This window comes from Ursus maritimus, unplaced genomic scaffold (genome assembly GCF_017311325.1).
Source record: "Ursus maritimus isolate PB19 unplaced genomic scaffold, ASM1731132v1 scaffold_23, whole genome shotgun sequence".
Taxonomy (NCBI): domain Eukaryota; kingdom Metazoa; phylum Chordata; class Mammalia; order Carnivora; family Ursidae; genus Ursus; species Ursus maritimus.
Window position 1 is genome coordinate 46833160 of NW_024424786.1, and position 21661 is coordinate 46854820.

Below are 21661 nucleotides of genomic sequence, written 5' to 3' on the forward strand. Positions count from 1 at the left end.
CAGCGTGCATCAAGTGTAAAATGCCTTGTGATGAAAATTGCTGGCCACGTTGTGTTCAGTCCCAACGGTGCCCACTCCTCTTGCCTGCCCTGAGATGGAGGGGTTCTGTTTGCCTCGCGGGGGGGCGGGGGCTCCAGCTTGTAAGAGCTGCAATTTGGTGCCGCAGATCCATGAGGCAGGACAGAGAGCCCTGGGTCTCATCTACGCGGGGTTTTCGATGTCCAGGGGCCACACGGACGTTGCCTGAGGCGCAGAACTGAACCGCGCTTACTCAGGGACGTGTGCGAGAGGTCGGGGAGGGCCAGGATGGAGGGTGGCCACCAGAGGGGAAGGAGGGGCGCCGGGAGAGGCGACTCCCGATGGTCACCGCGTGGTCGCCTCGCGGCACGGCTGGGGCCCCAGCCTCCCAAGGAGCGCCAGCCCCGACCCCTACCCTCGCTCTCTGCCCCCGGCCCTGCACCAGCCCCTGCCTCTACCGCGGTCCCTTCCCCTGACCCCCTCCCCTTGCCCCTAACCCGGCCCTGTCCTGAGCCCCCTGCCCTCTGTCCCCTGCTCCCTGCCCCGCGCGAGAACCTGCCCCTGACCCCGCCCCCAGCCCCGCCTCACACCGGTGCCTGCCCTCTGCCCCTGTTCGGCCCCGCCCCCGGCTTCGGCCCCGCCCTTACCCCAGCGTGCCCTGCGCGGCGGCGGCGGCGCTCCAGCGTTCTGGGGCGGGACTTCCGGCGGCGCCTGAGAGCGTCTTCCGGCCGCGCGCGAGGGTGGTCCGGCCGGCCTCCGGGACATGAAGGTGAGCCCCGCAGTGGCCGGCCGGGGTGGCGTCCGCGCCCCGCGTCTCGGCGCCTGCTCCTCCTCCTCCTCGCACGGCCTCAGTTCCTCGCCGCGAAGTGGGCTTGCGGGGGACGCGTGTGAGAGCAGGAGGCGCGGCGCGAGGGAGCGCGAATGTGAGAGTGCGAGTGTGAGCGTGTGGGGCTGGTGTGAGAGAGCGGGTGTGAGCGTGTGGGGCCTGTGAGAGAGCGGGTGTGAGCGTGTGGGGCTGGTGTGAGAGAGCGAGTGTGAGCGTGTGGGGCTGGTGTGAGAGAGCGGGTGCGAGCGTGTGGAGCTGGTGTGAGAGAGCGGGTGCGAGCGTGTGGAGCTGGTGTGAGAGAGCGGGTGTGAGCGTGGGGGGCTGGTGTGAGAGAGCGGGTGCGAGCGTGTGGGGCTGGTGTGAGAGAGCGGGTGTGAGCGTGGGGGGCTGGTGTGAGAGAGCGGGTGTGAGCGTGTGGGGCTGGTGTGAGAGAGCGGGTGTGAGCGTGTGGGGCTGGTGTGAGAGAGCGGGTGTGAGCGTGTGGGCCCTGTGAGAGCGGGTGTGAGCGTGGGGGGCTGGGTGAGAGCGGGTGTGAGCGTGTGGGGCTGGTGTGAGAGCGGGTGTGAGCGTGGGGGGCTGGTGCGAGGAGCGGGTGGAGCGTGTGGGCCTGGTGACGAGCGGGTGTGAGCGTGGGGGGCTGGTGTGAGAGAGCGGGTGTTAGCTGTAGGGTGGCTGTGAGAGAGCGAGGTGCGACGTGCTGGGGCTGAGTGAGAGCGGGGAGGCTGGGCTGTGAGGCAGCGCGTGTGGGGCTGGTGTGAGAGCGTGCGTGGGTCGGAGCGTGGGCGTGGGGGCCTGTGAGATGGGTGTGGCTGGGGGCTGGTGCGAGAGGCGGGTGCGAGGCGTGTGGGGCTGGTGTAGAGAGCGGGTGTGAGCGTGTGGGGCGATGTGAGAGAGCAGGTGTGTGGCGTATGGGCAGGGCTGGTGTGAGAGAGCGGGTGTGAGCGTGGGGGCCTGGGTAGAGAGAGCGGGTGCGGAGCGTGGGGCTGGTGCGGAGAGAGCCGGGTGGTGAGCGTGGGGGCCTGTAGAGCAGGGTGCAGTGTGGGGCTGGTGCGAGAGAGCTGGCAGGTGAGCGCGTGTAGTTGGTGTGTGTGTGAGAGAGCGGGTGCGAGCGTGTGGCTAGGTGAGAGAGCGGGTGTGAGCGTGGGGGGCCTGGGAGAGAGAGTGGGTGTGAGCGTGGGGGCTGGTGCGAGAGAGCGGGTGCGAGCGTGTGGGGCTGGTGTGAGAGCGGGTGCGAGCGTGTGGGGCTGGTGTGAGAGAGCGGGTGCGAGCGTGTGGGGCTGGTGAGAGAGAGCCGGGTGCGAGCCGTGTGGGGGCCCAGAGCTGGTGCGAGCGTGGGGGGCTGGTGCAGAGCGGTGCGAGCGTGGGGGGCTTGGTGCGAGAGAGCGGGTGCGAGCGTGTGGGCTGGTGCGAGAGAGCGGAAAGCAGCCGGCAAAGGGCTGGTGCGAGAGAGCGGGTGTGAGCGTGTGGGGCTGGTGTGAGAGAGCGGGTGTTAGCGTGGGGGGCCTGTGAGAGAGCAGGTGCGAGCATGTGGGGCTGGTGTGAGAGAGCGGGTGCGAGCGTGGGGGGCCTGTGAGAGAGCAGGTGCGAGCGTGTGGGGCTGGTGTGAGAGAGCGGGTGCGAGCGTGGGGGGCTGGTGTGAGAGAGCGGGTGTGAGCGTGTGGGGCCTGTGAGAGAGTGGGTGTGAGCATGTGGGGCTGGTGTGAGAGAGCGGGTGTGAGCGTGGGGGGCCTGTGAGAGAACTGGTGTGAGAGTGGAAGTGTGAGAGCCAGTTTGTGCAAGACAGTGTGGGAGTAAGAATAAGCACTTGAGTGAAGACAATGAGGGTGACAGCACACTGTGTGTGACTGAGGTTGGTGTGAGCAGGTGGATGAGACAGAGAGACCCTGTCCCCAGAGGCCAAGCCAGAATGCGGGGCAGGTGGCTCCGTGTTCATTTGGGGTACACTAGGCCGGATCCCTCCTCATTCGGCCTTGTGCTTTGAAAGCTCTAGACTTTCCACACTGGAGGGTGATTTGTCGGCTCCTCGCTTCCCACAGAGCTAGGGGACAAATGGGTTGGTGGCAAAAATGGATCTTGAGCCATCTGTGGCGTCCTGTGTCCATCACTCTGTTGACTTAGTGTAGCACCGTGGCCAAGCACTGCAGCTTCTTCACCTCTGAGCGGGATCTAGTCCACTTCCTGTGTCCCAGGGCCTGACGTGTAGCACGTGGTCAATAAATGTCACCAGGGCTGTGCTTGTCCTGCCTCTCACACTGCCTTCACTTCCCAGAGTGCACTCACCCCTCACCTAGGAATGCACTTGGCTCCAAGATTTGTGCTGAAAGGCAAGAATGTGTGTGACTGACTATTACACTTGATGCGGGAACAGCCGTACTCTGTTAACCAGAAAGTTGACTCACGGTCCAGCAGCGTGTTGGTGACACACTCAGGGCACATTGGTTAGCATTTCTCAAACTGCATATTACTGAATAGTGAGACCAATTTGACGGGTAAAAATCAATTTCCTTTTTTTTTTTTTTTTTTTTTAAGATTCATCCATTTTGGGAGTGAGCAGGCAAGCACATGTGGGGGGAGGGGCAGAGGGAGAGTCGCAGACACGCCGCTGAGCAGGGAGACTCGATCCCACGACCCTGATGACATCACGACCTGAGCCCAAAGCAAGAGTTGGATGCTCAACCCACTGAGCCACCCAGGTGGCCCTAAAAATCAGTTTCTTAAAAATGAAATAGGAAAGTTGTCAGTGTATCACAGAGCATGGTTAGCTCTGATAAGCGGCTTTCAGTGGACTCATAAAATGCGTATGCACATGTGGCACATGCACACATGTACTGGGCTATGACACATTTACTGTGGGTCTCAAAAAACATTTGAAAGTTACTGCTGTGACTTGCTGTCCTTTGATCAACACACTTGAAACCATCCTCCCACGAGCTTGGAGCCCCTGGAACAGTGGGCCTCTCAGTTGTTAGAGCAGATTGGAGACCCCTGCCTCCCAGGGCCCCTCTGGGTGACCACAGACATGAAGTGGTCACTATACACCACACTCTGCAGGGCCCGTGCTGCCTAAAGGAGGTTATTGGTGTGTGTGGAAAAAACTGACGTGAGAGCAGGGGCTCTGCAGAGTACATGGGAGAATTTGCCCACAGGCCTTGGGTAGGATGGCTGGGCCCACCGCATAGCAGGGAGCTGTGGGAGGTGCCAGACAAGGGCCTTCCTGCTGCCCAAGCACGCCACATATCACGGCAGCTCACACACTGTGTCCTCATCACCACGTATCAGGCATTCGGTCTGGAGAGTTCATGGCCAGCCAGGGAGTAGCCCAGCACTCATGAGCAGCCTGCTCCTGATACCATCGCACTTCATCCTGGCACTTGCCACTGGCAGAGTCAGTGGCAGTGCCAGTCCAGGCCTTGAGCTCAGTCTGGCTCTCTCCATTGCTCCCTTCACTGTGTACAGAGCCTGGCGGGGTCCATCTCCCTTCCCCCAGACAAGCCCCATCTCTACCCTTTCCTCTTTCTTCCTTCCCTATAATGTGAAATCATAGGTCAAGGGACGGGTGAGCCATAGGTCGAGGGGTTTCTGGGTGGGTGGGCAGCAGGTGGGGCAGCAGGCCATGGACAGCAGGTGAGAAGGCTACTGGGGCACACCCCAGGCCACTGTGGATTGCTTGAGGACCTCCCTCCCACTTGGTTTCTCATACCTTCCATCCTCCATAACCCAGACCTCCACCCTGGAGCTGAGGAGGAGACTGAGGTCATGGAGTGGAACCGGAGGGCTGGAGTCAAAGGTCGGGGTGCCTGGCAAAGTGGGCCCTCCGTCTCACTCCATGTGGCTCCTGCCAGCAGGTGCGGTTGTCCCTGCTTGCACAGCTGTCCTCTTGGCTCTGCAGCCCCTCGTGCGAACATGTTTGTTCAGGTGTCTTTCTGGCTTCTTGGTGGCCAGGCTTCCTGGAGTTAGTCCCTCATAGCTTGGCAGCCACGATCTCAGCCTAACCAGGTGAGTTCTGTGCCACCTGCCCTCTGTTGTGACTGAGGGAGCCCAATCAGAGCTGTGGTCACAAGATGGGAGGGGGCAGGGACTGTTTGCCAAAAAGTGTCAGGAGAGGGCCTGCTGGGGAGGGGAGGGCACAGAGGATGGCAGTCTGGGCCTGGGTCTTTGTATCCCTCCTCACAGTCCCTTCAGAGTTGCCTTTGCAGCTTTGTCCCTTCTGTCCTCCTGTGAAGCCCTTGGGCCAGCCTTTTGTGCCTCCCTGCCTCATGGGGAGGGACCTCCAGGACGCCTCACCCCAGGCTTTATTCTCCCACGGCCTCGCGCAGGTATGCTGTGAGTGTATCAGGAGACTCAGTCTGCAGGCTTGCTGCCGAGGGCAGCTGCCCTGGGAAGTGACAGCCCAAAGCTGTGCAACCCGTGCTGCTCTGTGAAGGGAAGTGGCTGGAGAGGAAGGTTTTGGACGAGGTACAAACAGGCTCCTGGCCAGGAGGTCAACAGAGTGGAAGGGATGAAGGGGTGAGCACTGCTGAGGGCCTGACTCCATCAGCACCTGACAGGGCCTACCCTGCCTGGCTGGCGCTCTAGTGACCCCATAGCCAGAGGAAAGGCCACATGCCTGCCTGTTGGGCAGGAGGCTAGGTTGCCCCCCCACCCTGGGACCTGTGGGGTCTCCTCTGGCTCTGCCACCAAGTGGCTCCTTATCTGGTCTGGAGGGGGCAGTCCACCGGGGCCGTGAGTCTGTGGACCAACACACTTGCACACCTTAAAGCCTCATTAAGGACTAGAGCCAGCCTGGGCCTGCTTGTTACTTGGCTACCCAGAGAGTGAAAGCAAGGAGGCAGAATTGCTGGGGGAGAGGGGGTGGGGGCAGAACCTAAAAGAGACCTGCAGGCTCATAATAGTCCAGTGCGGGAAAGCCAGAAAATAGAGCTAAAGCCAAGAATACAGAATGATCAGCAGTCCAGATAGCCTCCTCATTTACTTTTTAGCATCGCCCTTGATGTAGTTTTCTCTGTAGGTGTGTATACACATAGGAATTCTTCAATAAAGCTGGGGTCCTTTTGCATGTGCGCATTTTGTAGCATTTGCACTGACCAGTGCACGGTGAGCATGTAGCGCCTGTCCATACTCCAGCGTACCGAAGTGTGCGTCATTCTATTTAAACGGTGCTGTGATGAACCTTCTCCTGCGTTCTCCACGTAAGTGCAGAAGTCCCCCAAAGTGTGATTTGTGAAGGGAAACGTGTTGGAAAGTATATTTATGACTAGATTGTTATACACAAGATTTTCACAAATTGAATTCCCAGGAACAACTCGTGAGAATGGTTGCTGCCCCAGGTCCACGCCATCAGCATCGTACTCTTCAGTCCTCACCAATGCTGCGTGTCTACTCCTTTAATTGCTGGTGAAGCTGAGGTGCTATTTCTGGGGCTTAAGGCACCTCTGTGTATTCCAGGGGATCTCTGTGTATTCCAGGGCGTCTCTGCCTATTCCAGGAGATCTCTGCGTATTCCAGGGCATCTCTGCCTATTCCAGGGGATCTCTGCGTATTCCAGGGCATCTCTGTGTATTCCGGGGAATCTCTGTATATTCCAGGGCGTCTCTGCCTATTCCAGGAGATCTCGGCATATTCCAGGGGATCTCTGCGTATTCCAGAGCGCCTCTGTGTATTCCAGGGCGCCTCTGTGTATTCCAGGTGATCTCTGTATATTCCAGGGCGTCTCTGCCTATTCCAGGAGATCTCGGCGTATTCCAGGGGATCTCTGCATATTCCAGAGCGCCTCTGTGTATTCCAGGGTGTCTCTGCATATTCCAGGGCGTCTCTGAATATTCCAGGGGATCTCTGCGTATTCCGGGGGATCTCTGCGTATTCCAGGGGATCTATGTGTATTCCAGAGCGTCTCTGCGTATTCCAGGGGATCTCTTCGTATTCCAGGGTGTCTCTGCGTATTCCAGGGTGTCTCTGCGTATTCCAGGGGATCTCTGCATATTCCAGGGTACCTCTGCGTATGTCAGGGGATCTCTGTGTATTCCAGGGGATCTCTGCATATTCCGGGGCATCTCTGCGTATTTCAGGGGATCTCTGCCTATTCCAGGGCATCTCTGTGTATTCCAGGCTATCTCTGCGTATTTCAGAGTATCTCTTTGTATTCCAGGGGATCTCTGCATATTCCAGGGCACCTCTGCGTGTTCCAGGGGATCTGTGTGTATTCCAGGATGTCTGTGTGTATTCTGGGGGATCTCTGTGTATTCCAGGGGATCTCTGCATATTCCAGGGGATCTCTGTGTATTCCAGGGCATCTCTGTGTATTCCAGGGCGTCTCTGCGTATTCCAGGAGATCTCTGCACATTCCACGGCACCTGTGCATATTTCAGGGGATCTCTGTGTATTCCAGGGGATCTCTGTGTATTCCAGGGCGCTTCTGCGTATTCCAGGGGATCTCTGCATATTCCAGGGCATCTCTGTGTATTCCAGGGGATCTCCGTATATTGCAGGGCGTCTCTGCATATTCCGGGGGATCTCTGTATATTCTGGGGGATCTCTGTGTATTCTGGGGTGTCTCTGTGTATTCCAGGGGATCTCTGTGTATTCCAGGGCGCTTCTGCGTATTCCAGGGGATCTCTGCATATTCCAGGGCATCTCTGTGTATTCCAGGGGATCTCCGTATATTCCAGGGTGTCTCTGCATATTCCAGGGGATCTCTGTGTATTCCGGGGTGTCTCTGTGTACTCCAGGGCATCTCCGTGTATTACAGGCGTCTCTGTATCTTGGGCGTGTATAACATGGGGTACTTCTGCATTATGGCATATCTCTATGTTACAATGTGTCTGTATTACACAGTATCTTTATTATGGGGTATCTATTATGGGGTATGCCTGGCTGGCTTTACAGGGTATCTGTGATAGCCTGTCTGTATGGGGCACCTGTGTGTTACAGAGTTTGGGGTTTTGTGTACTAAGAGGTATGACTACACCTCTTCATTTCCTGTATTTTTGTAGTGGGGCATTTTTTTTTTTTACTGGAGCCTCTTATTCTTGATTCGTAAGAGTTCTTTGCTCATTATGAATAGATAATGGGTAGGAATGCTTTGTGAAGTACGTTCTAATTATTTTTTTTCTGGTTTAGTATTTCTTTAAATTTGCTTTTCTGTTTCCTAAATGAAAGTGTCACGTTTCCTTTTTTTTTTTTTAAGATTTTATTTCTTTGACAGAGCACAAGCAGGGGAAGCGGCAAGCAGAGGGAGAGGTAGAATTAGGCTCCCCAACCGCACCCCCTCCCCCCCCAAGCAGGGAGCCCGATGCTGGGCTCAATCCCAGGACCTGAGATCAGATCAGATCATGACCTGAGCCAAAGGTAGCCACTTAACCAACTGAGCCACCCAGGCGCCCCTTAAGTGTCACATTTCTTTCTTTTTTTAAGATTTTATTTATTTATGTATGTATATATTTATTTGAGAGAGAGAGCAGAGCAAGAGAGAGAGCGTGCACAAGTGGGGATGAGGAGCAGAGGGAGAGGGACAAGCAGACTCCCCACTGAGCAGGGAGCCCAACATGGGCTCAGTCCCAGAACCCCAAGACCATGAACTGAGCCAAAGGCAGATGCTTCACCAACTGAACCGCCCAGGCGCCCCTAAAGTGTCACATTTCTAGATAATAAATTCCATTGGCGTGTTCTTCCCTGACCTCCACACTGCTGACGTACTTGGAAGGGCTTTCTCTGCCCTGAGTTTACAGAAGCAGGCACCTGTATTTTCTTCTAGTCCTTTCCATGGCACTGCTGTATTACACTTAAGCCCTCCAGTAGCCTGGGTTTTTTTGGGTTGTTGGGGGCAGCCACCATTTTCCTAGATGGCACCCATAGACAGGGCAGCCCTGAGCTGGGGGGGAAGGCTTTCCGACTAGCAGCAAGGAGGCCCTTTCCGGGCATCTGAGGAACGAGGGGCCCAGCAGTGCTGGAGACTGGGCCGGCCACTAGGGCTGGCCCAGGGTAGGGCTCTGTCCTGGGTCCAGTGCCCAGGCCAGTGCCATGAGGACCCAGGCCCTAGGAGGTGCTCCATTTGGCAGAGGGGACACCCTACACTGCTGGGGGTCATGTGTGCTCTGCTCTCTGTACAGCCCCCTGGCCCCCGCGGTTGGACCGCACTGTGATACTCCCACCATGAGGACGCTGCTCAGCACGCTCTGGCTCGCTCTGGCCTGCAGCTCCGTTCACACTACTCTGTCAAAGTCCGATGCCAAAAAGGCCGCCTCCAAGACGCTGCTGGAGAAGGTAGGGATGTTGTGGGAACTGGCCTCTTCCCGCCCCCTGGAGTCACGTGTTGTGGCCTGTGATGCAGCGCTCTGTGGTACTGCCCAGGGCTGTAGCCGATGGCCTGAGAGGGAACAGCTTCTGGCGATGGGGCTGAGGGTGTGCCCACCCCCACTGGCCCCGATTTTGGCCCTCACCCCACCTCTGCTTCTTCCCATGGCCACACTCTTGTCCTGCCTTGTGGAGTTCTATGATATTTGCAGGGGTCGAGTGGATCAGAGAAGAGACATGCCATGCCTTTATGCCGTTTTTCTGGGATGGAAGAGTGAGTCCTCAGGGACTGTCAGCTCCTCAAGGGTGGGCCTTTCCCTGTGGTCTCTGGTGAGTGGCACCATGTTGATCCCAGGACACAGTGCCTGGCTGATCTGAGGGCCATTGCTGTTCCTCGGGGTCCTGCGTCCTGCGTGTGGACGGCAGGCCCTGACCACTTTGTCCTGTTGCTGTTATTTCAGACTCAGTTTTCAGAGAAGCCTGTGCAAGACCGGGGTCTGGTGGTGACGGACCTTAGGGCTGAGGATGTGGTCCTGGAGCATCGTAGCTATTGCTCAGCGAAGGCCCGGGAGAAGCACTTTGCTGGGGACGTCCTGGGCTACGTCACTCCAGTAAGCCAGGCCCTGGGGCGGATAGGGAGGTCCCAAGGGCAAGGCCGCCCCTGGAGTCCTCACCTCCCGGGGCTGCGGCTGTGTAGGTCCCCAGGGAGAGAGCCCTCCCAAAGAAGTGACAGCCATCCCAAGGGTTTTCTGGGGTCTTGTCCTGCATGGCACAGGTGGTCCTGTGGTGTCTCGGTCTAGAGGTGGCTCTAGGACCCTCTGTCCCCGGCTCCAAGTGTGCTTACCTGTTCTCCATTTTCTGCCAGTGGAACAGCCATGGCTACGATGTTGCAAAGGTCTTCGGGGGCAAGTTCACGCAGATCTCGCCCGTGTGGCTGCAGCTGAAGCGGCGGGGTCGGGAGATGTTTGAGGTCACAGGCCTTCACGACGTGGACCAAGGTTCTCATGTTGCTGCCCATCTGTGCCCGTCCTGAGGGCCCAGAAGGGTGTGAGTGCATGACTGCATGCATGTGAGTGTGAGGGTGCAACTCTGTCTGGGAGTTTGTGTGTAGCTGAGTGTGTGTGCACAAGTGTGAGACTGTCTGCCATTGGCCCAAACCCTGTCCCCCTTGGCAGTTTGTACACAGGGTCCAGAGAGGAGGTGTCCAGAGGGCCTGGCTGTCTTGGCAGCCACCTCTGTGAGCACACACCCAAGTTCACATAGCTGTCCCCCTTTTGGGTTTGGAAAGAGAGCGTGTTAGCTAGTTGTGGTGTTCTGAGACCTGAAGCCATCCCTCAGTGCTGGGAGCACAGTGTCAGAGGCCACAGGTTGGGCAGCACTGGGATCTGGCCCTCAGGCACCCTTTAGCTCCAAGAAACACTCCTAGCCCCCTTGGAGGCCACTTTTCTCTAGATGGGGCCAATGCCACCACTTTGTCCCTAGGAGGACAGGGCTGGACCCACAGATTCCCTCCTGCTGCCTCCCCTCCGCACTTCATTGCAGGGGCCCCAATGTTTCCTTCCTTGGGGGTGAGCTGGGTCCCTGCATTGACTGTCCTCTCCCGTCCCACAGGGTGGATGCGGGCAGTCAGAAAGCAGGCCAAGGGCTTACGTATAGGTAAGTCCAGTGGGCCTGGGCTGTCAGGGCACCCAGCCCTTAAGCCACATGTGTGAGGTGGAGGCCCTGGCAGGACCAGGCTGAGAGTGATGCCAGCCCTACCCTGCCCAGTCCTGGAGCTCCCCGCTGGCAAGGGTGTTCCCAAAGTACAGCAGGATTAGCAGGGTCTGGGGATTGGAGCGAGCGAACAGGTGACAGCGGACAGGAGCCACGGGGGCTGGGGCCAGGTGGGGACTGATCAAGGTGGAAGACGTCCAGCAGGAGCCAGGCAGTGGTGGGCTGGCAGAGCTGGGGTCTGGGCACTCGGAAACTTGGTGTGTGAGGGGGAAAAGAGGTCGGCGTTACCCGATGCCGCTCCCTGGCCAGGCCATGTGGGTGCTCAGCTGTGTGGTCACTCTGCTGTGGTGGCCAAGGGCTGCCCTGAGGGTGGGCCAAGTACGGAGGGGTCACAGTCCCCATGTGGGTCTATTCCCCAAGTGCCCCGACTCCTGTTTGAGGACTGGACTCATGAGGACTTCCGGAATGTCTTGGACAGCGAGGACGAGATAGAAGAGCTTGGCAAGACCATGGTCCAGGTGGCCAAGGTGAGGCCTGGCACTGCATGGGGTCAGCACGGGTTGCCCTAGGCTTCCTCTTGACCACAGAGGTCCTCAGGTGGGGAGGCTTCCCTTGGGCGGTACCCGGCTGCCCACTGCCCTCCTGGCCCTTCAGGCCCCCAGGGGTTGGGGTTGGAGAGGCACGTGAGTGTCGGACACACGAGACTGAGCCCCTCTGCTCCTGGCTCCTGTGAGGACCGCCACACTGCCCCCTTCAAAGAGCGGCTTCAGGGCCTGCTGTGACCTCACTGCGTGGGTGGCGGTGGCTGGTCTGTGTTGCCTTCCCACCCACCCCTCCTGGGTCATCAGACCCTCCTCACCTGCCCCATGCCTTTCAGAGCCAGCACTTTGACGGCTTCGTGGTGGAGGTCTGGAGCCAGCTGCTGGGCCAGAAACATGTGTGAGTGGGCTCTGTGCTCTTCCTGCCCCTCCCCCCACGGCGTCCTGGAGGAGGTTGGAGGAAGGGCTGAGGGAAGGCCATCGTGGGGAGGGCCTTCTTCCCCCTTCTACACCCGGGGGCAGGGACGGCACCTCGAAGCAGCCAAGAGCCAGTGTCCGGCTCTGACCGCGCTGCTGCTTTGCCAGCCTGGATGCCTGCGCGGGTGGTGAAGGGAGTGTAACAAGCGTCTCCCCGCAATGCCCTGGGAGAGACCTGCGGCCCAGGTGGTGATAGCAGGGTCAGGTTTGGACGTGAGCAGGAGCTCCTCTGCTGAGAAGAGGTCTGCTGAGTGCGTCCACGGAATCATCTAGGACAAGAGTCAGCCGCCCCTCCCCTTGCGGTGGCACCCACACTGCCTGTGACCAGAGTGACCAGGCAAGGTGGGAGTGGTCAGGTGTCACCTGCAGCAGCCACTCCCCACTTCTGTCAGGGACATGGGGGGTCAGCCCCACAAAGGACCAAGCGGGTACCGAGCTCTCCTGAGCAGGGTGTCTCGGGGTTCGCGTGGCAGAGCGGTGGTGTAACCCACAGGGTGCGGGGGCAGCGGAGCCTGGCAGCCAGCTACCACTGGTTCTAGAACTAGCCATCCCCTCCCTTTCCTGCCTGAAGGAGTCCCAGCTCAAAGCCTGAGCCGCCCTCCCCCTTGCTTCTCCCTGCCTGCCTGTCCCAGCAGGGAGCACTGCCTTCTGTCCTCTTGCAGCTGCATGTCACTCTCTGCCCACTCAGAGGCAGCGTCCCCAAGCAGGTCTCCTGTCTCCGAGTGCGGGTGGAAGGCATCTGTGCCTACAGCCAGGCATGCCTGGGGGCTCCCTGCCCAGGGTTGGAGGGGCTGGCCTGTCTGGGCAGCCGTGGCTCCCTCCGCACTTGGGCCCAAGCCCCTAGCCCTGGGAGGGCCCTGAGGCCCACTTTGTGGGGGTGGATGGGTAAAGATCGTGCAAGCCACGTTGGGGGTCTTCCTGTGTCTGTCAGGAGCTGGTACAGGGCCAGTGTGCCAGGAGTCCTGGCTCTTGGCAGAGAGACCCTCCTCACCTCTCCTCCCAGGCAACAGCCCTGACAAAATGACCTTCCAGCACCTTCTGGATGTGGAGCCGGAGACCTTCCCCTGCAGCTTCTCACCAGGCAGCTTCATTCTGCCCCAGCTCTCTGCAGGGGGTGGGCGTTTACCTGAGCCGCAGCTGCGTGATGAGGGGGCGGCCAGCAGGGCAGTCAGGGGCCAGGTGGAGTGGGGGCAGAGAGCATCCAGTATGGCAGACGGCTCTGGGCACATTGCTATGTGGGAGCCATCTCCCAGGACGGAATGGGCCTGGCTGCTGCGAGGCATGATAGGAACGTTTCTCGACGCCGTCCCCCCCCCCCCCCCCCCCCGCCCCCCATCACTCTCACTGGGGCATCTGATGAGGTGTCCGAGGGCTGTTTCCTTCTGCAGAAGTCAGCCTGGAAAGGCCGTTGTGGGCAAATGCTGTGGGGCATCTGGCCTGTATGGTGTGGTGAGGACAATGGCACAGCATCGCCTTGACTCCCTGAACTCCGGGTCCTCCAGGCCTCCCTCCCACAGAAGTCCTCTGGGGAGGAGCAGGTGGTCTGAGCATTGGAGCAGCAGGGATGGTGCCCAGCTCTAGTGAGTGGCCCGGTCCCCTCCATGCGTGCCCAGGGCACACAGGTGACCCCAGGTTCCCAGCTGGTAGGTGCTGCCCCAGGGGCACAAGACCACCCTTCCCTTCTCACAGAGATGCAGTCCTACGGCTGTCCAGAAGGCCAGGAAAGCCAGTGACAGTGATGGTGCTGTAGGCACCATGACAGCTATTGGCAGAGTGGATAGGGGCGTGTGCTCCCCAAGGGCTTGACCACAGCCCCGCCGCCTCGCAGGAGAGACTCCGCAGCGCCAGTGCTCACTCCCACTGAGCCGCGCTCCAGCGGTCAGTACCCAGCCCCTTCTCGTCAGGACAGCTGGGGCTGCACCTGTCCTCTGCGCACCTGTGTGGAATGGGGCCTGGGGGTGGGCACTGGGCCCCATGAGCCGGCTGTGCACGGGTAGCCAGGACAGCCCCACCATCCCTGCTGGTGAGAGTCACAGTGCCTATGCCCCTCCGATCTGCACTGTGCGTGAGGGGTCACCGTGCTCCGCAGGCGGGGCCCAGGCCAGACCGAACACAGCGCGGCTCCTGGGGCTGCAGGGCTCCTGGGCACCGGTCACTTGGCGGTCCTCGCTGCGTGACATGAGGCAGATGGGGGTGCCTGACAGGTGCTCGCAGGTGCTGCCTGGAGCCAGGTTAGTCTCCATTCCGCTGGCCATACGTGCCATGCCTCTGGGGGCCAGAGGAGCCCATGACTCCAGCTCCCTCTGTCGCCCACCTGGTGGCCCACTTCCTGCTGAGACATGTCCAGGCACAAGTGGAGAGTCACACCTGATGCCCACCCACAGGTGTTCCTTCTGTGTGTCCAGGGCCGAGGATGCTCCCTGCCTAGGGCTGAGACAGACAGCTGTGTCTGGGTAATTTCCAGGCTGGGAGTGGCCCCATGAGGGGCCTAGGTGGTTGAGGCCAGTGGTTTGGGGCGCTAGGCTGGGACTCCCCCTTAGCACAAGGCCTGGTTGATGGAGCTGCTCTCGCTATTCTGGTCCTGGGGCACCTCTCAGGTGCTGTGTGACGCCCAGTAGGTCAAGTGGTGTTTCGTGGCCTGGGCTGACCCAGCCACCAGCAGGTCAGTGTGCTGGGCACGTGTCGGTCCTTCCTCACCCCCGGCCAGGCTGTGTGTCTGGGAGAGTCCAGAGGTGATGGGGTGCTGCCCAGATGCCCCTTCGTTCCCCATGCCGTTCTCAGGGTGACCCTGAGCAAGGAAGGACAGAGACCAGCCAAGTTCTGAGCGGGCCCAGTTTCAGTGGAGGGGGACCCCCGCGGGACCTGCTGGCCTGCCCCAGTGCTCAAGTGTCTGCAGGGCGCAGAGCCGCACTGGAGCCCCCAGGGCAGAAAATGCCCGTGAAGGGGCGTCTGCCCTGTAGCGGGTCAGGGTCAGGGCCCTGGACTTCCTGTTGCTCTCCTGGCTCTTTGCAGGGGCCTCATCCACATGCTCACCCACCTGGCGGAGGCCCTGCACCAGGCCCGGCTGCTGGCCATCCTGGTCATCCCACCGGCTGTCACTCCTGGGTAAGTGCCATGCTCGCTGGCAGCGGGCAGCTCCTTCCCACCCCGTAGCAGCCCTGGGTGGGTAGATGCCACGGGAGCTGGGGCTGGGGACCCATGTCAGCCACGGCAGCGCATCCCCACATGTCAGCAGCGGAAGGCTGCACCTTCCATCCGAGCACTGAAGATGTTAGAAGTTCCTGAATTTGAGGGGCTGTGTCTTCTAGATGCTTCCACTCTCAGTGGGGCAGCCCTGGAACCTCACTACAGCGCAGAGCTTTAGGGAATCCGCACCTGCCGCGTCCTTGGGAGGTCAGGGCTGTGTGGTCATGCCACCTCCTTCCCCAGCCTGGCTGTTCACCCTTCCCAAACCAGTGAGGCAGCCCTTCTGGAACCCAGGGGACAGGGAGGCCAAGCAGCGCAGGCCCTCGTTGTTGGAGCCGTGTCCCCTCTGCCCAGGGTGTCGCCCAGTGCTAGGCACCATGGATGCTCAGATCTGTTGTCACAGAGGTCTGGGTAGGACCAAAGGGGGCTCTGCTTGGCCTTTGCCAGCCCAGCCCCTTGGCCCACAGATGCGCACTGGGCTCCCACCCGCTGCCCCAGGAGGAAGCAGCTGGCCCACCCTGTTGAGGGGCAGGCAGTAGGATGGTGTGCCGGTTAGTGGAGCAGCATGGGTGAGCCTCTGGGGCTGTGATGTCCAGCCGTGGTTCACAGGCTGACGGGCTCACAGAAGCGCCAGTTGGCACACGGAGCCTGCAGGGCTCTCCGGCAGCTGTGACAGATGCTCCCTGGGGACAGCGCCTGCCCGGCCTTCATGCCCCACAGTCTGCACTGCGTGCCATCAGGGGCTGTGGTCTGTGCTCCCCCGTACCCTTTGCATTACCTGGGCATCAGCCTGCTATCTGAGTTTTCTCCTCACACTTTCAAGGTCCTCAGTCCCCTGTGGGTGGGAGGGTCCGACAGGCCAGCACCTACCTTCTGGAGCAGGGCGGGTTCTGCTCAACCCAGGAGGGAACCCAGCCAGAGCCCCACCTGTCTGTCCTTCATCCCGCATGTACAGACGTATGTATGTGTGCACATTGCTGAGTGCGTGTGGGGTGTGCGTGTGTCCTGAGGCTGGCTCCAGTGGGGACCTGCTGCTCCCAGGGCAGGGGCTGTCGTGGCTGCCTGAGCTTAGAGCTGGGGCTGGCACTGGAAGAGGAGCTTTTCTTGGAAGGCCGAGGGGCGGACCCTCTAGAGCCTGTGGGTTTGGCTACAGCACTTGGCGCCCATTTCCTGGGTCTCCCAGTTTTTGTGGGTGGCTTGGGGAACAGGGAGTGCTCGGCCGGGTCGAGACCCTGTCATTCTTTGTGGTCAGGAGCCATCTGTGGGATGGGTGCAGGAGGCGCTCTCAGTGGGGGTAAGCTCCTCAGGGGCCGGGGGCGTCTCCTCAGGCTGAGAGCTGGTGCTGCGCAGGCCAGGCCAGAGTGCCCGCCTGCAGCCCGCTCCACGGAGCCTAGCAGCTTCTGGCGCGTGCATAGCACAGGGGTGCAGAGGATGTGCTGGAGAGTGTGGGAGGGTACGGGGGCTGGACGCCCCTCAGGGCTGCCCCCTGGGCCTGGCCTGCAAGGGTAAGGGTGTATCCGTGCCCGGGGGTGCTTACCCTGAGCTCCTGGCACCTAGGCAGGAAGTAGACGGCCCGCCCCCACCCTGCAGCCAAGGGAGGAATCGTCCTCCTAAGGCAGCCTGAAGGGGGATGTCCGGGGGTGGGGGTGACCATGGCCAGTGTGGTCAGGGCTGAGGGTGTGGGTTCTAGGTGCGATGGGCTGTGGACATGGCCGGGCCAGCCCCTCCTGGAGACCTGGCTGTGTGCCGCCCACCCGCAGTTGGGGGTGTGGGCCTGTGCTGTGCTGTCCCAGTGTGTCCCCTGACGCTCTGGCTGGCGGTGCCCTGCAGGAGCTCATCTCATTGACGACATTGACCGCCCCCCCCCACGCTTAGGGCTCCCCAACAACAAGCCCATTAAACGCCCCTTCTTGGCGTTTCCTGCAGTGAGACGTTCTCGCGCTCCTCGTTCACCTCACAAAGGCTGGCTGCCGGCGCACTGAACAGCGTGCGGTGCCTTTTCTCTGCTGGGGACCTGTGTCTGGGACTGGCAGCTCAGGTACCATGCTGACCTTGAGCCCTGCCCCCAAGGTCACAGCCCTGTCTCCAGTGGACCTGGCGCTCTGGAGCCTCTACTCAGCTTCGCACAGATGGAGACTCTAGCTCCCGGTGGAGGGGGAGCCACGGGGTTGAGCCAGCAAGAGGCTGTCAGGGGCTTGGGCGACCAGGCCTGTGGGGAGCAGACATGGGTTCCCTGATAGCAAGAGTATGGTCGGGGACACCTGCCTTCCACCCACCATCGGGGGCCACATGCTGTGGGGGCGGCCCTGTGGCTGGTGGCAGGGGCCAGTGGCCATGCACCGAGCCTGTCCTGACCCCCAGGACGGTTGGCCGCGGGAGGGCTGGTCAGGGGTAGGACTTGGGGTTTACCACCAATAGGTGGCCCATCTGTGGTGTCTGGGGGAAGACAGCAGAGGAGAAGGGGTGCGACGTCAAGCTACAAGCATGTGGCCACAGGGGACTAGGGAGACGGGACAGGATCCTCTCTGGGGAAGAGACCAGTCGGCACCATGAGAGGTGGGGTCCCCAGCAGGTTGGGGCGACTGCATCAGTGGGGCTGAGCCCCAGACATGGCAGACAATCAGGGTGATGGAGGAGGGAGGCACCACCATGTGGGGGTGAAGCAGGGGCCAAGGGCAGAGAGTTGGGAGTCCTGGGGAGGGTGGGAGCCCTGGAGGCACACAGGCTGGGGGGTGCCAAGAAGAAGGTTGAGGGGAAGACAGACCCCCGAGGGGGGTGGTGGGCTGCAGGGCCCCACCCTGCCCAGGCCAGCCTGCTCGGTGTATAGGAAGAACCGTCTAGACGTAGAGGCCACACTGCATGTGTGCCATCTGGCCACCTGGGGAGGGAGGCCGGGGCTGCAGGACATTGCCAGCCGCACCTGGAGTGTCCTTCCCCACTCTGGCAGCTGTGGGGTCTCGGTAGAGGGGCATGCGTGGCTGCCCAGCCTTCTAGAAGGGAGGGATGCCCATGGCTGGAAAGAAGGTGACTCGGCGAAAAGTATCTGGCCGACTAGGGCCATCCCAGCAGGAGAGTGTGGGAGCCCTGCTCGTGGCAGGAGGCTGGTGCCCCGTATGGAGGAGGGGCCCTGAAGACCTGGATGCCCCAGGAAGGGTGTGGGGGGCACAGGGGAGGGTAGGACTGTGGGACAGACTCCACAAAGCGGAAATCGCCGCTGACAGGGCAGCCACTGAAATTCGCGAAGGAGGAGAGGCTCAAGGAGTCTTGTCTGACGTGAGCCTGGTCCAGACTTCAGCAGTCCTCCCTAAACTGTGAGCTTCTCAGGGCAGGGTATTAACGGGAGAAGGGCCTCGAAAAACTAACCTCCCCGACCCCCATGGCCGTCATCAGGAGTGTCTGCTCCAAGCACCGGCAGGCCTGGAAAAGGGAGGCCTCTGCCTCGTAGAGCGGGTTTGCTAGTGCACCTCCTGGGGACCTCTCCCCAGCTCATTTCCTGAAGCCCCATGCCTGCCTGAGTCCCACCCCCGGCTGGCCTTTCCTTCACACCCAGTCCTGGCCCTTCCAAGACCCTGCGTGGGGTCCCCTCTCCCAGCTGAGTAGGGAAGGTGTCTGGCACCACATGTTCTGCAGAAGCTGCCAGGCTCTTCAGGGACCAAGACGTGGGACTAAGGGATGCTCTCCCCACGAGACTGCCACACTGCCGCCCACAGCCCTGCTTCCCCTCCTGAGCCACTGAGTCCAGCAATGGCAGGGCCTAGGTGTCTGGGTTCTTACGTGAACGTCCCACCTGGAGATGGGTGAGCCTTTGAAATGGGAAGCAGTTTCCTAGAGCCAGTGTGCCCACTGTTCTTGTGGCTCGCCAGGGCCGAGGTCTAGAGGGTACAAGATGTGTTCGTACAGCCACCTGTGGCCCATCTTTCTGCTGGGGCCTGGCATCTTCCGGCCTGCTCTGGGGGGCTTGTCCTCATCAGGGAGTATGGGTGTCCTGGCCCAGCAAATGTCCGCCCCCAGATGTGTCCTTGAGCACCTGGTTGTGTCCGATGCTCAGCACGGAGTTGGGATCATGAGGCCATTGTCTGCTGGCGTTGCCTATCTTCAGGTCCTGTGGGTGCCCCGTGTTTCTGGGGGGCCTGGGCCTGGCGTGCTGGCTGCCCCCCCGAAGGCAACTGGAGAGGCTCTCCTCTGGGCTGGAGTGGGGCTGCACCCGGGTCCCATGGAGTGGATGACCACCTCTGAGGCCCCTGCAGTGGGACACACTTGCCCAGGGTCCTGTTTTTACTCACATGTGGAGAGTCCCCCCGGGGATCTGGCACTCAGGGGTTACTGCAGGCAGAGCAGACAGGCCAGCAGGTGGGACCACCTGTGGGAATGGGGCCATCTCAGAGAAAGGCTGATCTCGGCCTTGGATGCGTGGTGGGGAGGGCAGGGACAGGGAGAGAAATGAGCCTTTGCTTGACTGCCAACATTGGGCTCGGTCTCCTGGCCTCAGCCCATCCCTGCTCTTGGAATGTGGCCCTGACTTCGCCACGGATTGTGCCCTGTAACTGAGTGACAAGTTACTTTCCAGGGAAAGTGACCTGCAGCCCTGTCAGCGTGGAGGGAGGAAGGGGCGTGGTCTGGGGGCCCTCACAGCCAGCTTGCTCAGACCTCAGGTGGACTCAGGTGCCAGCTGGGGACAGGGCCGGCCGGGCTGTGAGAGGGGCAGTGCTAGTCATGCATATCTTTTTGCAGGACTGACCAGCTGGGCATGTTCACACACAAGGAGTTCGAGCAGCTGGCCCCCGTGCTGGACGGTTTCAGCCTCATGACCTACGACTACCCCACAGCACAGCAGTGAGTGTGGGCACCAAGGGGCCCAGTGGGTTCCATGACTTGGCACAGATATACATGGCTCCTCTGGGCCCAGACACTGGATGGGCAGCAGGGCAAGGCCTGGTTTGCCACCAGCGTCCTTGGGGCTGCACTGCCGTCAGCTCTCGGTTCCAGGGACACGGGGGGCCTGGTCCCTTTTCCCCTGAAGCCCACAGTTGCCCTTGCACTGGGCAGCCTTCGTATTTCCAGGGCATGTGACAGAGGGCAGAGATGTCTCCTCATGGGAACCCCATCCCGGGGTGTCCATCTCTGGCAGTACAGTGGCCGCTGGCACTGGGCCTGCCTTGTTGCCAAGGAGAAGGTGCTCCTGTGGGTGGGATCGCTGCCTCCAAGGGAGCCTCGGGTGTGGGCAGTGTCACAGTGCTGCCCACTGCTGCCTGTGTCCACCGCAGAGGCCCGGGTCCAGCTAGAAGGCAGCGCGGGAGGCCTGGTGTCCGCCGCCCTCCTTCCCCCTGCGCACAGCCCGCTGTCGCAGCCCGGGGTACCCACGGGACGTGGCAGGAGGCCTCTGGCTGCTGCTGAGACCCCTCCTCCCTTGCCCCCGCAGGCCTGGCCCCAACGCACCGTTGTCCTGGGTCCGAGCCTGTGTCCAGGTCCTGGACCCCAAGTCCAGGTGGCGCAGCAAGATCCTCCTGGGGCTCAACCTCTACGGCACGGACTATGCGGCCTCCAGGGACGCACGCGAGCCCGTCGTCGGGGCCAGGTGAGGCCCCCGCTGTCCCGCGGCTCTGCGCATCTCCCAGGGGTGGTGGCTTAGAGCCACGTCGGGTTGGGGGACACCCCTTGAGGCTCTGCCCCATCTGCAGGTGTGCGGACCGTCCGAGTGGCCAGTGGGGCTGGCCCGGGAAGCCCTTGGTTCCGGCGCACACCCACACCCGCGTGGGGTCGTGTCCCGCCTGCGGGGCCGCTTGTGTCTCTCCCTTTCGGTTCTGCTGGTCGCAGACGCTTTCAGCCTCATTTGGCATTGATTTTTTGGAAGATGCTTTTGCTGAGTGTGTAGTACTAGGCTGTCCTGTCTCCGTCTTCCTGCTGCGACCTGTCCAACGACACGGAGCCCGGCGCGGTTTGGTTCAGGTGTCCCCTTGTATGGTTTCTTTATGTGTTTTGAGCTTGGTTTTCATTGAGCTTTTGGGACCCGTGTGTTTATACTTTCATGAACTTTGGAAAATTTTGGCTAGTTTCTTCAAATGTTTTTTTCTATCCCTTTCTTTCTCTTTTCTTTTTCGGGCCCTCAAATCTGGGTGTCAGGCCAGTCGGCTCGTCCCGCCCGCTGGTTCTCGTGTCTTTTTCTCTCTGGCCCGGTTTTCACTGGTGTTCTGTGCCTGTGTTTCGTGAGCTGTCCCCTCCCCGCCTTTCCCGCTCACCTGTTGTGGGGCTCACGTCCAGAAGTTCGTGTCGGGTGTCCTCCTCCGTGTTTCCTGCTCTTTGCACGTGTGGGCTCGGCTGCGACAGCTGTGCCCTGAGGCAGACCCGCCCTGGGTCGGGCAGCTGGTGGCTCTCGTCCCGAGCTCCTGTCTGGCCGGAGCTCTGCAGACCTGTGCTCCTGGGTTGGACGCCAGACGTTGTGCGTTTTGCCTCATTGGGTGTTGGGTGTTTCTGCGATCCCAAATCTTCACCTTCGTTTGGGGCGTCTGGAAACCACGTGAGCCGGCCGCTCTTCTGGAGCACCTTCCTGTCGGTGGGGATTGGGTTCAGATGCTGTGACCTGGGTGCGCGCCTGTTGCAGCCTGCCGTACTTGTG

At 60.7% G+C, this 21661-nt stretch overlaps 1 protein-coding gene across 2 annotated transcripts in view; it reads left to right on the plus strand.

Annotated features, from left to right (window-relative positions):
- Positions 1–646: 646 nt before the first annotated feature.
- The window catches only part of CHID1 (chitinase domain containing 1), a 27721-nt gene continuing 6706 nt past the window's right edge, over positions 647–21661 (plus strand). Inside the window, exons 1-10 of one of the 2 annotated variants that reach the window (XM_040639695.1) lie at positions 648–787; positions 8950–9103; positions 9595–9744; positions 9999–10131; positions 10745–10789; positions 11267–11373; positions 11724–11785; positions 14875–14967; positions 19780–19881; positions 20468–20623. In XM_040639695.1, coding sequence (XP_040495629.1) covers positions 8993–9103; positions 9595–9744; positions 9999–10131; positions 10745–10789; positions 11267–11373; positions 11724–11785; positions 14875–14967; positions 19780–19881; positions 20468–20623 — 959 coding nt within the window. In that variant the 5' untranslated portion in view covers positions 648–787; positions 8950–8992. Of the gene's footprint in view, positions 788–8949; positions 9104–9594; positions 9745–9998; positions 10132–10744; positions 10790–11266; positions 11374–11723; positions 11786–14874; positions 14968–19779; positions 19882–20467; positions 20624–21661 lie in introns of both variants that reach the window. The other variant, XM_040639696.1, reaches the window with a different exon arrangement.